This window comes from Harpegnathos saltator, unplaced genomic scaffold, assembly GCF_003227715.2.
Source record: "Harpegnathos saltator strain DR-91 unplaced genomic scaffold, Hsal_v8.6 scaffold59, whole genome shotgun sequence".
NCBI classification, from domain to species: Eukaryota; Metazoa; Arthropoda; class Insecta; order Hymenoptera; family Formicidae; genus Harpegnathos; species Harpegnathos saltator.
Window position 1 is genome coordinate 165110 of NW_020230415.1, and position 15825 is coordinate 180934.

The 15825-nt window shown below is 42.7% G+C and overlaps 1 protein-coding gene across 7 annotated transcripts in view; it reads right to left on the reverse strand.

The window, feature by feature from the left end:
- LOC105183839 (probable phosphorylase b kinase regulatory subunit alpha) overlaps positions 1–15825 on the reverse strand; it is a 51169-nt gene that overhangs the window by 1066 nt on the left and 34278 nt on the right. For 2 of the 7 annotated variants that reach the window (XM_025304081.1, XM_019841764.2), the window contains 12 exons: positions 7012–7506; positions 6400–6845; positions 6004–6319; positions 5679–5892; positions 5470–5579; positions 5191–5338; positions 3443–3621; positions 3185–3341; positions 1243–1535; positions 406–961; positions 264–316; positions 129–155 (listed from right to left, as the gene is read on the reverse strand). In XM_025304081.1, coding sequence (XP_025159866.1) covers positions 129–155; positions 264–316; positions 406–961; positions 1243–1535; positions 3185–3341; positions 3443–3621; positions 5191–5338; positions 5470–5579; positions 5679–5892; positions 6004–6319; positions 6400–6845; positions 7012–7506 — 2994 coding nt within the window. Of the gene's footprint in view, positions 1–128; positions 156–263; positions 317–405; positions 962–1242; positions 1536–3184; positions 3342–3442; positions 3622–3844; positions 3993–5190; positions 5339–5469; positions 5580–5678; positions 5893–6003; positions 6320–6399; positions 6846–7011; positions 7507–7917; positions 8125–15825 lie in introns of those variants that run through there. The other 5 variants (XM_019841766.2, XM_019841765.2, XM_019841767.2 and 2 more) reach the window with 5 other exon arrangements.

A 15825-nucleotide genomic window follows, 5' to 3' on the forward strand; every position in this document is an offset into this window, starting at 1 on the left:
TCACAGACTCAATAACGCTCATCGAATAATACAAAATCCGCGAATAAATAGTGATAATTTTATAGCAATATATGTCTTAAAAATGAGGTCAAGTTTTAATATTAGATAAAGAAAAGATTAAGACATACTTCGGTATTTTCCATATAGTTTGTACGCTACATATCGTAAATTGATGTACACAGATTAGAAACAATCATGGCTTAAATAGAATATATTATTTTGTGTATAACATTATATATATGTATATATAATGATAGCGTTACCTTACTAAGCTTGCTCGACTTGCGGCTGATTACAGAGAAGTTACCACGGCCAACTGCAACGTAAACAAACGCCGCTGCTGTACTCAAATCCGAACATTCAAATTTTTCGATCGCATGCAAGTAATGAAGTAGAAAATAATACCACTGCTAATAGCGAACTCCTTTCCGCTCATAATATGATGCAGCAAGTTCTTCATCTCGAATGGAGATAAATTTAACAAATGTTCAGAGGCTTCTTCACCGGTGCAGATCAACGTTCGCGACAATTCTGTCGCCATGACTTGAATGATCAGGCCGACCCGCAGCCTCAGCATCTCGTGAAACAGCTGTGGTTCCGTTCTGATGAACATCGCCAAGTAGACGAGCAACTCCTGCGTCAACATCGCGGTCGATTCATCATCGCCGTACGCTTGATGGATCAAAGCTCGCAGTTCGTTCTCCGGCAAAGGAGCGACTATTGTGTGTTCGTTGGTCGGCGGCATGCCGACGGTCACTTGTTTCTGACGCACCAGCAGATCAGTCACAGCTTTCGCCAAGTCTTCCACTCGTTTGCCCAACATACCGGCGCTGTGTCTTACGATGCCCCACATTTTCTGTTGGCAAGCCTTCTCATAGAGACTCTTCAACAGATCTTTCACCAGGACGGGATGTCCTTCCTCGAGTACTCCAGTATTGAAATACAACCCTTTCGAATCCACCTACACACATAACATAAAAATAAATAATAAAATAACGTGTATCTTGTTCTTATCGGTTTAATTTCGAATTGCAATCTACTGCAACTTGTTGCACTTGTATACATATATATATATGTATTATAAATAAATCTAGATTTCAACTTGGACCTTGTGCGTGTGAGATGTTTTAAATATCATAAAGAATCTTTAGCAAAGATTGTCATGAGATATGGAGTGCAGCAGCACAAATAAAAGTTAATATAGGAGTTTATCTTGTGAATTGAAATCAGGAGATAACTAACAATATACTGCAAGATATCTCCTTGCTCTTCGAGGCTTTCCGTCTCACGCAGCATGGACAGCAATTCTTCCACCTCTGTCTCGGCATATTGAGTTTCGGATGCCGTTCTATGTCTATGTATTTTAGGCGAATTTTTCCATGGCATAAGCTCGTCCGTCGGCGACGGTGTGCGATCAATCGTCACCGGTTGGGTAGCACTGGGAGACAACGTGGTGTCCGTCACTTCAATAAACGGGTTTGCGATTAAAGCGGTTGAGTGCCTACGGTCTTCTCCTGCCATACCAAGAATCTCGGCTAAAATGATGCAAAAAAATCAAATATTTCTATATATATACAGGATGTCCCAAAAGTAACGGACCACCGTAATAACTCTTCAGTATTGAAGTTTCAAGGAAAATGATCTGAATAAAAGTTGTAGGGATTTAAGTGAGCTACCTTATGATGACCTTGACTTTGACCTCTATTGACCTTGACTTCTATTTTCAAGGTCATTTGAAGGTCAATTTGCATTTTTTAAACGGGAATCCTTATTTTTATTACACTGTTTTTTTCTAGTTAATCTGAACAACTTTTGTCTAAAACATTTTTCAATTTGTCTAGTATTTTTTGAGATATTTGAGGAATACTTGATAACTTTTTTAATATTTAACTTACGATATCTCGCTAACTATTTATCGGAAGAAAAAGTGGTACTAGACTTTCTTGCTTTATTTAGTCTCAAGAATATATTGTTACAATAGCGTCCTGATTTTTGTTAATTTGATGATTTTTAAATTTCCAAAAGCCAGTAAGTTAACAAAAGGGCGCTACTGTAACAGTATATTCTTAAGACTAAATAGTACCACTTTTTCTTCCGACAAATAGTTAGCGAGATATCGTAAGTTAACACGTTGAATGCCACGCTAGTTTTACAGGGATTGCCCGTGGCGCCACGATGAATTTTTTATTATGCGATACAATTATGTGTGAAATATTATCGACAACATGTATAAATAAAACTATTTTTATGTTTTATACTGCATTAATTTCTTCAAACCATTGTAGTAACGATGGTAATAATGAAGAATTTTTAAGTATTGACATTTGTTCTAATTATGTATTTCTACTAATCTTGGCGCGCCGGTCACCGGTGGTCCCCACGGCGCTACCGCCAAGTTGAGTGCCGGTCACCGGTGACCCCCGTGGCATTCAACGTGTTAAATATTGAAAAAGTTATCAATATTTTCTGAAATATCTAAAAAAATTTTCGATAAATAAAAAAATGTTTTAGACAAAAGTTCAAATTAACTAGTAGAAAAAAACAATGTAATAAAAAATAAGGGTTCCCATTTAAAAAACGCAAGTTGACCTTCAAAATAGAGGTCAAGGTCATAGTCAAGGTCATCATAAGGTAGCTCACTTAAATCCCTACAACCCTTTTGTTCAGATCATTTTCTTTGGAACTTCAATACTGAAGAGTTATGAGGGTGGTCCGTTACTTTTGGGACACGCTGTATGTATATATATATATATATATATATGTATGTACAAATTTGATATTATTAATAAAATATTACTTATCGTACGAACTAGTTAATATATAAACATAAAAGCGAATTATAAAATTATCTGTGCGATTATTCGTTAGAAACGTGAAAAATAATTCGTCAGTAAATATGTTTATAAGCAATATCAACGATCGAGAACACGACGCTTTTTTCGGTAACGTTGCAACACTCTCACAGACATTTATGATAAATTTCTATTAAATCAAGACGGATATATATTAATCAGTATAGTATTCAATTAGTGCACTTACGTTCTTGGAAAGTGGTAGGAACCGTGACAAGAAAAAGACAGACATTGCGTTTAAGGGTCCTCTTTAAAAAACATATAGTCAACACACAATTAGAAAACGGAAACCACTCAGTCTAGAGTTCGTCACCGGGACGAACGTTACTTACGTTCGACGGCTATAGATCGAGTTTTCTTTATTGCGCCTTTCACAGACATCCTACGTCGTATATTTTTCCCCGTACGCGTCAGGCCTTGCTTACTTGACAGAAGTCCCGTACGATGAGGGAACGGACGCATCAAATGTTCTTCCAAATATTGTTGAACCTTTTGAACGTGAAAAGATATATTAGCATATGCGCGGTTATGATACTACTTTACAAACTGTATAATAAGAATACTCAGTTCATTATTTGAAGGTCATATACCTGAGGATTCAGCTTGTCAGGACGGCCATCTTCGGAGCTTCCTAAGAAGCTAAGATTCGTGATACAAGAGGTGCTCAAGAAATCGTTCAAATTTCCCAATGACACTCTGGTGCCATTGATGTAGCCGCTCTTGAGCTTCTTCATGGTAGTTATCATGGCTAACGGTATCTTACCTTGATCTGTAAAAGAGTTATAGATTGATCTTGACCAGAATAAGGAAGAGAAACAGTTGCGTTCTTCACGCAATAAAGACAATAACATATTCTTAGCTTTTCTATGCGACTTCGGACAATTGATTTCATGCTACGAGAGACTATAGTACATGATCATCACATAATGTGTACTATCTGTGTCAAGCTTTTTGCGGTAGGATGACCTAAAGCTTGCGACGATTGGGCATACCTAGATGATTATGAGTAGCGACAAGTGTTATGGTTGGCCTGCCGAGCATTTGTTTCCAGTTGATTGTAAGGAAGGCCAGATTGGTTGTAAAAGTGTTGACAAGCAGGGCGGCGTCATTTGTCATGTAGTATTCCTCCGTGTCAAAGTTCTAACACATGCAACACACGCGTATACCAACAAACACATAATAAGCTGCATCTCCGCAAATGGTTTCTCCATCGCCTCCTTCGAAGACAATGTAATTGGCCCTCATTATCTCCGTCGAACATCTTCAATATCAACACAACTCACAAAAATCCTATCTACTCTTGAGATGATATCAAGTGATCTCAAGACGTGTTAGTAACGAACAGCGTCATGAAACATTAATTCGAGTGTAATCTAAATCATTATTTATAAAAAGTTATAGCTCACGCTATAAAAAGTTACAGATTGCTGCGATTTTGATATAGATGTATTATAGAAGGTCCTGAGTCACGTTCATTTTAGACCACTTTGGGATCGTATCTAATTTCCGAGATGTTCATTGGACTCAAATATTGAAGATTATTTTCATTATTGAAGATTCAAATATTGCAGTTTTATGTTCGATTATTTTCAGTGTTATTTTCTTGTCCTTCCCGCTATAATTTAAAATATAATAAAAAATGTAAGCGAAGAAAAACAACACGAATATATTTGAAATAATAATAGAAAATAGCTAAGAGCAATCGATTATAAAACTACGATACTATGGCGATGCATCTCAGTAATCAGAAACAACCCCTATGCAACCCCAACAGCTTGAAGTACAGATGACTCAGGACTCTATCTGTTAGGATACATGTCAGTATCACAATAATCGGTGAGATGTAACCTTCTGTAAATAATTAGACCGTAGACTATGTTGAACTTTGACAGTTGTAATTCGAATTATTTCCTCTATGCTATATCCCAGCTACAAGCCGGATGTTGACCGCAAAAGATTGAGAAACCCCCCTATTAACCCTCTATGGACAATATTGTTCTCTGCCGAGAGATTGCAAATTTCGAAATTGAATTGACGAAATATTCGTCGAATTAGACTCATTTTTGCACAATGCGTTTGAGAAATCATATTAGACCATAGAGGGTTAACTAGATGTTAAGTGAAGACTATGACAAGAACAAGTGCATGCAGGCAAACATGTTAGTCGTTCCAGAGCGGACAACCATAGCTTTCGAAACGAACGAAGATCTCACACACAGGAAATTCTGTATTTGGCAAGCCACTTTGCTTGACTATGATGGCTTGAACGAAGTCCAGGGCTATCAAACTCTAGCACAACTATAAGAGAAAAGCTGTGATCTTCAAATCTTTGAATTACCTAGATGAATGCTCTTCAGGGGCATGACCACAAGAGGCCGGCCCAACATGTTCTGCCAACTAGACTTCAAGAAATTAATTTCGCCTTTGAATATATCAATCATGAGCTCATAGTCCGATGCGATGTAGAAGCGGGTCATGTCGGTCAACTGGTGTTCGATGCAAGAACACGAGGTAATGTAAGAAAAGAAATATAAATATGAGAGAGAGAGAGAGAGAGAGGAGGGAAGGGAAAAGAAAGAGAAAGGTAGTAGGCTCATCACGAGCTGTTGTTATTTACCTGCGGTGTAAACGCGAATATCTTGTCCTGCAAGGAATACAATTTACTAGTGCTGAGAATTCCCACGTCTCTCGACTTACGCCCAGATAGTCCCAGTTTCTTATTGCGACCTGAACATAAAATATCATCAATTTGTTGGATTATCATTTAAAGCAATGCGCTTATTTCAAGTTTTATAATCGAGTCTCAATGATTATTTCTAGTCTTACCCAGGTATGTATAGAGATTACTCAGAACCTTCGCGGGCTGTACTTCGATCGGTGCAACCTCCGCGATTGTTTGCACGTGTATATCGTGCTGCGCCATTTTCTCTCTGATTTCTGTGTCTTCTGCCAGAATAACCACTTGCACCACCACGTCCGGCTTTTTCTCACTGCACAATCGTCTGTTCAACGGATCCAATTCACCGACAGCGAGAAACCCCTACAAACATGGTCCTGATCAATTTGCTTTATTTGCTACTGATGCAACAGTCGATGCTGTAATTATATCAAATGAAAATTAATACTAAGACAATTTCATCTGTGCTTTTACCTCCTGCAGCAATTTCCCCAGAATATAGAGAGACTGAGCCCACATAAACGGACATCTGCCTAATGCTATTCGACTTTGACTACCGGGTTCGGCGTATTCCGCCGATACGTCCTCGGACGCGACGGAATATAACTCGGGCACTAATTTCATACCATCCTCTGCTTTAATCATTACGTCCTCCAGATACTTCATGTATATTGCAACTCCTTCTTTGTTACCTTGGAAGCAATAATCCAATATCAAGTAACAAAAGAACAAGGGCCATTCGCATTCGATGTTCTCGAACATACGGAGTTCCCAAGGTTCGTAGTACAGTCTATTTCCAAATAAGAAACATTATCCGAATCATTTAAAATTTCTAAAAATGTAGGATATTTGCCAGTGTAAATCTCTTGCCTGTTTAGGTCTTCCTTTGGTGTTCTGTATCCATCCCTTAAAAACCTCTTACATCCATATCGACCTTGTAATTTCTTGACGATGGCGTCTCTCGTCAAGTGAATTAAATTAGGCTCATCCACTGCGAATGCGGGAAAACTTATAATCGACAATAAGCCGCTGTCTAATTCCTTAGAATTTGATTCTCTGGGCAACATGGACTGCAATACTGCTTGACATTTCTGCGCTTCGTCACCTAGAACGTGAATAACCGATGTGGGCCCGCCCCTCGCACCAAACAGATCCAATTCATTCATTGCCTCCATTGCAGCTTTTGCCATTCCAATACTGCTTGCGTTTAATTCTGGCAAACCATGATTTGTCTTATCCCCCCGTTCCCAAATCCCATAGTCTGGAGTACAGTAAGCAGATTCGATGTAAAACACTAAGTTCTGGATAAAGGCCACCTGGGACATTGAATGTTGCAAATTAGGAGTTTGAATATCTGATCAATGGAAATTGTATAATTTCTTTTTCAAATGCATGTATATATATCTTTTCTATTTCTTTTTCAAATGCATGTATATATATCTTATGTATGTATATATATCTTACAAGTCATTGCATTATTACCTCATCTAAGTTGAAAATGATTTGCAAGCCAGAAGCTGTCATCTGAGCCAGGATTAGAAGATACAGGGAAATGGCATCTATTTGAAGATGTCCCCATTCGGTGTCCCCAACTACAGTTTGACAATTAACAGAGCTATACTTTGCATGCAAAGCATCGTGTGGATTTTGACTAGACTTGAACTTTTCTACTTTCTCCTTTTGCTGCATCATTGCCATCAGTAAACCTCTCATCAGCTTAACACAACTCTGTTCGAGTTCATAAGTTTTTGCTCTGTCTTCATCGGCATCGGCTATCTTTTTGTATGCCATTGACAAACCCCATACAGCAAGTATACAATAAATATTGTCACGTATCCACGCATGGTCATTGTTAGGACTGGCAGGAAAGAGTCCTGTTACAGGATTCTGATGATTCATAATTATTTTATGAACAATTCGTTGGTAATAGTCCAAACGGACTCCAGAGTTACTTCTGCTACGCATTTTGTACTTTGGCTACAAAAAATTATAATTGACTTTGATCATATTCGTAGATACATAATACATAATATTTATATTTAGTATTGTATCTCTATTTCTCCAAACGCATACAATAGCTTTAATTTAAGTTATAATTATTCTCTGTCGTTCTAGGATAATTTGAAACTCAAAATTCTAAAATTAACAAACTTACTCTGTTTTACATTGATATAAAACAATAAAGATATATATCGATCACAATAGACGTAATAATTCTATACATGGTATATTAATACGGACAAATGTAGAAGATAAAGTGATAAATTAGTTATGTACAGTTGGTTATACTTTTGAAACAAAATACAAGGAAAAGTGTCTAAATTATAGATAAAAGAGTCTCATTTCAAATCCAGGTTAAGACAGCCATGATTATGAATTAAACCGTACTTCGTTGGTAATTGTTGATTTTTGGTACTAATAGCGACGAATAGACACTTTGAATTATACTTCAAGTTGAGAACGTATCATCATGTACGAAAAACTGGGGAACCACATTTTTCTTACGCATTGATAAAGTGATTATATATCCAGAATTTAAATTGCAATGTGAAACGAATGTCAGGAGTTAAGTCAGGCGTTAGCTAGAGACATATCTTTATTATGCTCTCTATAGCATACTACAGAGAGAAAAAGAGAGACACAGAGAGAGAGAGAGAGAGAGAGAGAGAGAGAGAGAGAGAGAGAGAGAGAGAGACAGAGAGATAGAGAAAGAGAGAGAGAAGGGGGAGTACAACAGCGTGTATAAATGGAATTTTCCCGAGTGTAGAAAGGTGTAGATGAGCGCCATCTATACCATCTCTAGCTTTCGAGACATCTCCCCTTAGGAGCTAATCTAGGGATGCAAAAAATAGGGGGCAAGTTACTCATTTATGGATGTAGCACGGACATGCACCAAACGATTTAACCGACAGCAGCGGTGAAGCGATATGGCTAAGGCGTTTTGCATCTTCTTGTTTAGAGGTCGCAGAGGTCGGAGAAGTGTCTTGAGAAACCCTCGTAGGGGTTCTCGTCATTTTTGGATTCCACGCTATGCTGTTATTCCAAAGCATAGTTCCAAAGTCGAACAGGCACCTCGCTCAGCTACATTGCAGGTGAAGTACCCAGGCAGAACAGAAAACTATGATGACGTCAACATGACAAGATCAAAATAACAAGAAAATGATGACCGAATCATAATGAGAAAAAGAGTTTTCCTCATCATTTTGACGTCATTTTGATGTCATCATGATTTTCTGTTCTGTCTGGGGTAGGGCATCTGTTCGAGGAACGATTTCCTAATCGTCATCTGCTAAATAAGAAAACAGTTCAAAGAACAGTTGAACATCGAGGATACCGGTTCGCTTGAAAAACAAGTTTCAGACGATTTCCAATTGACAACGTTAAGGTACTCCGACAGCGTATCGAACATACAACGTCTTCCCGATTAGCAGAAGCTTCTAAAAGACCTAAAAGAGTCTTGAAAACGTCAAAGAAACTCCTGAAGAAATAGAACACCTTTTAGATATCTTTGAGATATCTTTATAAGTCCGTTGGAAATGTCTACTACTAGAATAGTATTATTTAGATATCGTTATTTAGATATCGTTATTATTTAGATATTGTTAAATTCTGTTCTGCGTGACATATTTCAAAGATGCTTTCGTTCCATAACTGTCGGTCACGAATTTCCTCTTCTTTGACATGTATTCGTGAAAAACTATCATTTTCTAATATGAAAGCGTGTGGAAATGTGTTCACACTTACTTCACGAATTCACGCTAAAGGAAGACAGACGATCGCCTTCATAATCGCCTCTCTGTTCTCGCAAGGAGCGATCTATCGGCTTTACCAAAATGGTCGCCGGCGCACAAATGAACCGATATATAAACCGGGTCGAGCGGATTCCCACACTGCTGTCATTGTCGACAACGAGCAAGTATATCGCGACGCTCGGATTAAGAAGGCAACAATAGCGCAGTCTCAATAGAAGTCTCAAGACGTCCTTTGGAGAAAAGTCGCGCTGTCTGGAGTCGCGACGGGCCGCGCATATCGCCGGTGTATCGTCACCGTGGCGCCATGCTCGGCTGCAAACAATGGCGCGGATTTTTCGCCTGACGCGAGCGCAGGTGAAAAAAAAATTCATAATGCCCACGAGGAATTTCTATGGCGTTATACGCGCGGCGTGGGCGCCGACACCTCGTTTCGCCCGGCGCGAGGCGCGGCGCGGCTCGGCGCGATGCGGCGCGACGATGAGATGAGGCGGCGGATCGGATGAGCAGCGCACGGCAGGGGCTGAGGTAAGACGAGCGGGGTTAGGCGAGGAGGGACAGGGACAGGGAGAGGAGGTGCGCGCTTCGCGCGCGCTTTATTACTCCAGATTGGACGTAGCCGAGAGAGATCTTCGTGCTAGCGCCGCAAACTTCTCTCGCGGCTACATCATTCGGCCCAGACCGTAGCTATGCGTGGCTGTACGCATCTCCGCGCGGAGTCATACGACGGCGCCAACATTCCCATCATTTAACGACGTGCACACGCCACTTGCTTTCGTGCGTGTGTATACACGTACGCGACGCACGCGCGCGTACACTGCACGCCATATATGCCTCTCTCGGCGGCGTAAGCCGGGATAACGATTTTTGACCTTGCGTGCGCGCGAGCGCGCGCGCGCGCGCATGTGCGTACGTAAAGATGCAAAGTTGCGGCAAAGTTTTGTATTTGCAAAGCGCAAAGTCTCTGAACGACGTAGAAGAACGACGTACTCCATCCAGTAGAAGCAACTCTGCGGCCGCGATTCGTAGGAGAGAGAATGCTTGGAATATGTCCTCACAATTGCACGTTTGAGGAGCCAGGGCTCCTCGTCGAAGGCTCTTTTGCTACCGCCGCCGCTCGAATAAACTGATTGGTCCATTTTTCTTGTCCGGTTAGGGCTTATCCCGGACTTATCCGACCCGTTATCCGAGCGGCAGGGGAGAGATGCTATTTGCCGCCATTGAAATTAAATTAAATACACCTGCTACACCACGGACGTGTAATTATAAATGCATGCTCAAGAGAATGCCGCGCATAATCAGGCGTTAATTCATGGCTGGGATAGCTGCTAATGCGAATGCGATAAGCCGGGCCGCGCGCGACGCGATACGAGGCCGACGGCACGTCGTGAGGAAAAGCAGCAGCACCTTTCCCTGCCTCTCGGCAGACCAGACACACACACTTGTCGTTAGTATTTAAATTTTATACTATTTTCCGTCTCTGCTTTATGATAATCGTTTGCACATTGATAATCGTGTGGCGCCGCGATTAATTCCATTCGCGATACGTCGCAATATCTCCGGTCGTGGCGCCAGGCCGCGAGACTTCATCGCGGATGACGGATTCGTCGTCGTGCCTTGTGAAACAACAGAAAATATTCAATGCAAGCGGAATGTGCAAAATGACCGTTCTGTCCTCCACGAGTAATTACGAAAGAGCGAGAGAGAGAGAGAGAGAGAGAGAGAGGGAGGGAGGGAGAGAGAGAGAGAGAGAGAGAGAGAGAGAGAGAGAGAGAGAGAGAGAGAGAGAGAGAGAGGGAGAGAGAGAGCGGGAAGAAAGGGGAAAGTGCGACTTTTTCCATTGAACGGAGCGCCCATGCTGTAAACATTCGCCGACGCTTCGGGAGAAGAAAACGTGCTTGCGCATCGTTTTGTCCCGTGCGCATTCGCGCGAACGTTACACTTCCTCGTGCGACACAAGCACGCAATTTACATACACGCCCAAGAGACATACCCGACATACTCGACCTCAGAGAGGTCATTGAAGCCGCGGTAACGATCGAACGTGTGGGACGAATAATACCTCCTTGTGCGTACCTACATAATAATCCGCATGCGACGCATAAATCCCTAATAAATAAGTACGTCCGAAGGCAGCGAGAGCGAATTCTCCCCGCGGCCGCGGTGCGATGTACGGAGGGTTTTAGCGAGTGCTGTGTGTGGCAAGAGTAGGGCAGGGGAGAGCTCGCGCGCCTCTCTACCCTGAGTGCCGAATCCGCGGAAAATCTGCGCGCATATCCCCACTGATCGCACGTGTGTTCCCGACATTTTCGCGCGCGTTACGACGCGTCATTGAACATAAGGAAGCAGTATATCGGCAAAATATGTGGAAGAAGGTGCGACAGATGTAACGCCATACTGTTATACCGAAAACGAGTATTGATAATTGCAAACCGAATCGACTGTCTATAGGAGATAGATAGATAGATAGTTTATTCACACCTTAGGGGAACAACCCCTTAGGTTTCATTAGAAATAGAGGTACACGCCGACGGCGTTGTAAGACGGTGCGCGTTGGTCGTACGGAACATTAAAGAATGCACTAACAAAGTGTTGAGTAAAATAACGCAGAGTAACGCAGAGCCGCCATAATGAGCGCCCGACCCCACCACGACTATAATAATATTAGATATACAGAATAGATATTTAGATATGTTGATATGGATGCATATAGACATATACCAATATAGATACAGGATAGACGTATAGATATAATAGAAAAGTTAGTACAAAAAGTACCAACGTAGCGCAAAGTGTATACGACGCAGGGATACATGAAACTAGCGTATGCAGGAGACTGCATACGCCGTTGTCTCCGGCTCAAGAAGGATATAGGAGAGAGAGAGAGAGAGAGAAAGTGAGAGAGAGAGAGAGAGAGAGAGAGAGGGGAGGGAGAGACGAACAGTGATTAAGAAAACACACACACACACACATTTTACTATTACTAGGGCACTACAAGCGCGCCATTTTAGCGTATTCATATTAAAATTTAGAATAAATAATATAAATTATAAAAATAATTCCTGTAGTGTAATATAAATTTAATAATATCTGACTCCAACATACGATGTATTATAGTACGTACGTACAGTTTGAAATTCCATGACACATATTTTCTGCATATAGTAACGCGTAACCGTATAACCAATGAATTTCGACGTTTAACATTTCTATTCAAGCCCATCTTAAGTTCATCTCCAGATGCTACGTGCATCGTTCTATTGGCTAAAAAGCATCTGAAGATGAATTCAAGACGGTCCTGAATATACATACACACCTAAACATACACATACACACATTTTACTATTATTATTTAATATATGTAGGAAATTATTGTTATTACTATTATATTTAATATGTGTAGGAACGCGGAAAGGGTAATATTTAAAAAGAAACAACAGCTAACACGCGAGGCCGCAGCACACTGCGACTTGACAGAGTCGATTTTCAATTGATAAGTACGCTGTACGAGATGAGCGTGGGAGTAGTAGTCGTGGCCTGCGAGCGTTACAGATAAGAAGCATTTTGTCCGGTCAGAAGCGAATTGTGCAAAAAGTATTTCCTATCCTAACCATTGTCCTTCCAAACCTTTTTACGTGCGGGGTATATTTTATAATATTAAATAAATAAGCCGCTTGTTCTTCAATATACCCCACATATATATTTTTATTATTAATTATAATTATAATTTTATATTATAAAAATATACACATTATTTTTTATTATGAACTCGACAACAATATTAATAATTCCATGATACGCATATCTCGAAAACGTTTTTACGCTTTCTTGTATATTACATTCCCAAATATTCGAGTTGTATCACCAGTGCTTCCGATGACCTCATAACTATATGTTACATTCACGCCCAGTTCGACTATCGATACCCCGGGCAGTATCGCAATATGCTCTTTCCTTATGTTCTTTATTCAGGGCGATTGTTTCGGCTTCTTGATAAATTAACTGATAGTTAAATCATATGTTTGTCTTTGCTTTTTCTTCGACTTAGACAAAGACTGTTATATGATTTAACTATCAGTTAACTTACCAAGAAGTTGGAACAACCGGCCTTCAATGTGACGCGCGAGATTCTTTTCTCCTTCCTTGGCGAGCACGCCGACTTCCACCGAAGAAATCGATCGATCTCCGGCAGACTCAACGAGCACGTTCAACACGGCTCGAACATTTCCGTAGATTCTGTAGATTTCCGATGACGGACGGATGGACGTCAAGGAAATTCAAAGAAATTCCGGGACTTTCCCGGAGACCAGTGCTCTCATTGAATCATCGTCTGTGTTCCGATCTGTGTGCGAGGAAAAAGGTTCGAATCCTTTCGAGAGCAGGATTGCACGCTCGAAGGCAGAAAAAACTCTGACGCTTCCCTCGATGAATCTCCGAACGCAGCCGGTGAGCCAATAGACCGATGATTCTGGATAACTCTGCCGAGTTATATGTTTTCCATCGGACGTCACGCGCGTTTCGAAACACGTCGGAAACAACGCTCAAGTGTCTCCGGTTCCGAGCGCAAAGTGCGCGACAGTCGTTGCCTGTTTACCGACTATTTCGATTTACGTCATAAACGCGAGCGCGCTAGAGCGCACGCTGTGGGGAAATCAAGATTCGATCCGAGCGGAAGAACGTCGGATTTTCGCAAGTCGTCACCGGGCCGACGCGACGGCGACGGCCGGCGTTCAAGGTAAACTGATTAGAGAACGAGGGTCGAGGAGAGGATGACGACGATGATCGAGCCGGTTGTTCTCGTTCGAACGAAGCGATTGCAAGGCTCGACGTCGCGATTCGGTCAGTTTGGTGAGAAACGTGCGAACGCGGCAGAGATCTTTGCGCACGCCACGGTAAAGGCAAGAGGAATGAGACAGTCGGCGAGGAGGGAGCAGGGGGTAAAAGAGAACGAGAGAGAGAGAGAGAGAGAGAGAGAGAGAGAGAGAGAGGGAGGGAGGGAGGAGAGAAGGAGGGAAGGGGAGAGAGAGAGAGAGGGAGGGAGGGGGAGAGAGAAAGAGAGAGAGAGAAAGCGAATACGTCGAATACGTAGGCCGGATAATGCTTCGGCGCGTGTAATGTACGTGGCCGGCGGGGCCGTCGGAGGCGGAGGCGGCGGCGGCGGCAGCGGCGACGGCGACGGCGACGGCGGCGGCGCCGGCGCCGGCGCCTGCATATGGTCTCGCCGGCGATGTATTTATAGTAATATTATTATAGTCTGTTTACGCGACATGACACATATTCCTCAGCGATGCTCGCGGCGAAACCTATGCGCGGCTGTAAAGCGGCCCGTTGAAAAGATTACGAGCGAGGTGTTAAGCCACGCTCCTGTGAAAAGTTCGATCCGTCGATTCGAGCGTGAAACGAACCCGGGCTCTCTTGGCGCCGGGATATGTCCTTTCTCTTTTCCTTCCGACGGGGAAGTTTTGGCGAAACAATAGCCGCGTATAATTGGCCCGCTCCGGCTCGGCGGTGGCGGCGGAGGAGGCGTTTTCCGGCTGTCCCGGCCCGGTCGTGTCTGCTGTGCGAAAAGGTCAGTTTAGTGGAAAGGCTGTAAAGCGTGTCCGTCGTCTCTTGTTTCGCCGGAGACACGGCCTCTCGTCGCCGATTACACGACGCGACAACACCAACAGTCGCCGCCGGCCTTCGGCCCGAGACACTGTTTAGATGATCTCGGGGCGAGAGAGCTGAACGGTAAGCCGACGCTCGTACGCGACTTCTCTCGCCAGGCGCCAGAATTATGCACGGTCAATTCAGGTGAATACGTCGCTGCGCGACGTAATTTTGCTTGAGATGCAGAGAGAGAGAGAGAGAGAGAGAGAGAGAGAGACGGAGCAGGGGAGGGAAAGAGAAACAAGTGCACAGCGGACACTCCTACAGAGTTCTACGCAGTTAGAAAACATTGTACCGGAGATTAATGGTAGCTCGAGGAGAGCGCGGAAACGCGGTTGCTTCGTTGGTACGTTCGTTGGAATACGACGTGGCGATGCTTTCGAAATACCGAGTATTCTCGTCGACATCGGCTCCGTCGGCCGCGTCATATAAACGGATGACAGAGAATACTCACAGTTCTCCCTTGTGCGATTGGAACGACGATCGGGGAATTATAAGTCACTCGCGAGTCCGTTCGCGAGAACTCCTAATTGAACGGAGCGAAAATCCCCGCCGCGAGAGAGGATGAGAGATCGAGGAGAGGCGGGTGACTTTCAAGAGAGGCCGTGCGCGTGTCGCTGTTTCCTTCTTCTGCCAAGCGTTTTTTCTCGCTGCGCGATAAGCGCGTCGCGAGAAGAGAACGCCTCGTGCCGTCGATTGACAACATGTCGCGCGTATATATAGATGCGCGTCCCGCATGGTGTATGGGATTCTAAAAAGAGCGGAAAGACAGGCGGAAGAAAGGCGAAGAGGTGAAGAAAAGAGAAAGTTAAAAGGATCAAAACGGCGCGAAAGAGATATATCTGAAAGGAAAAGTAAAAGTAGAAGGGCGCTGAGAGAGTACACGCGCTTTTCTTCC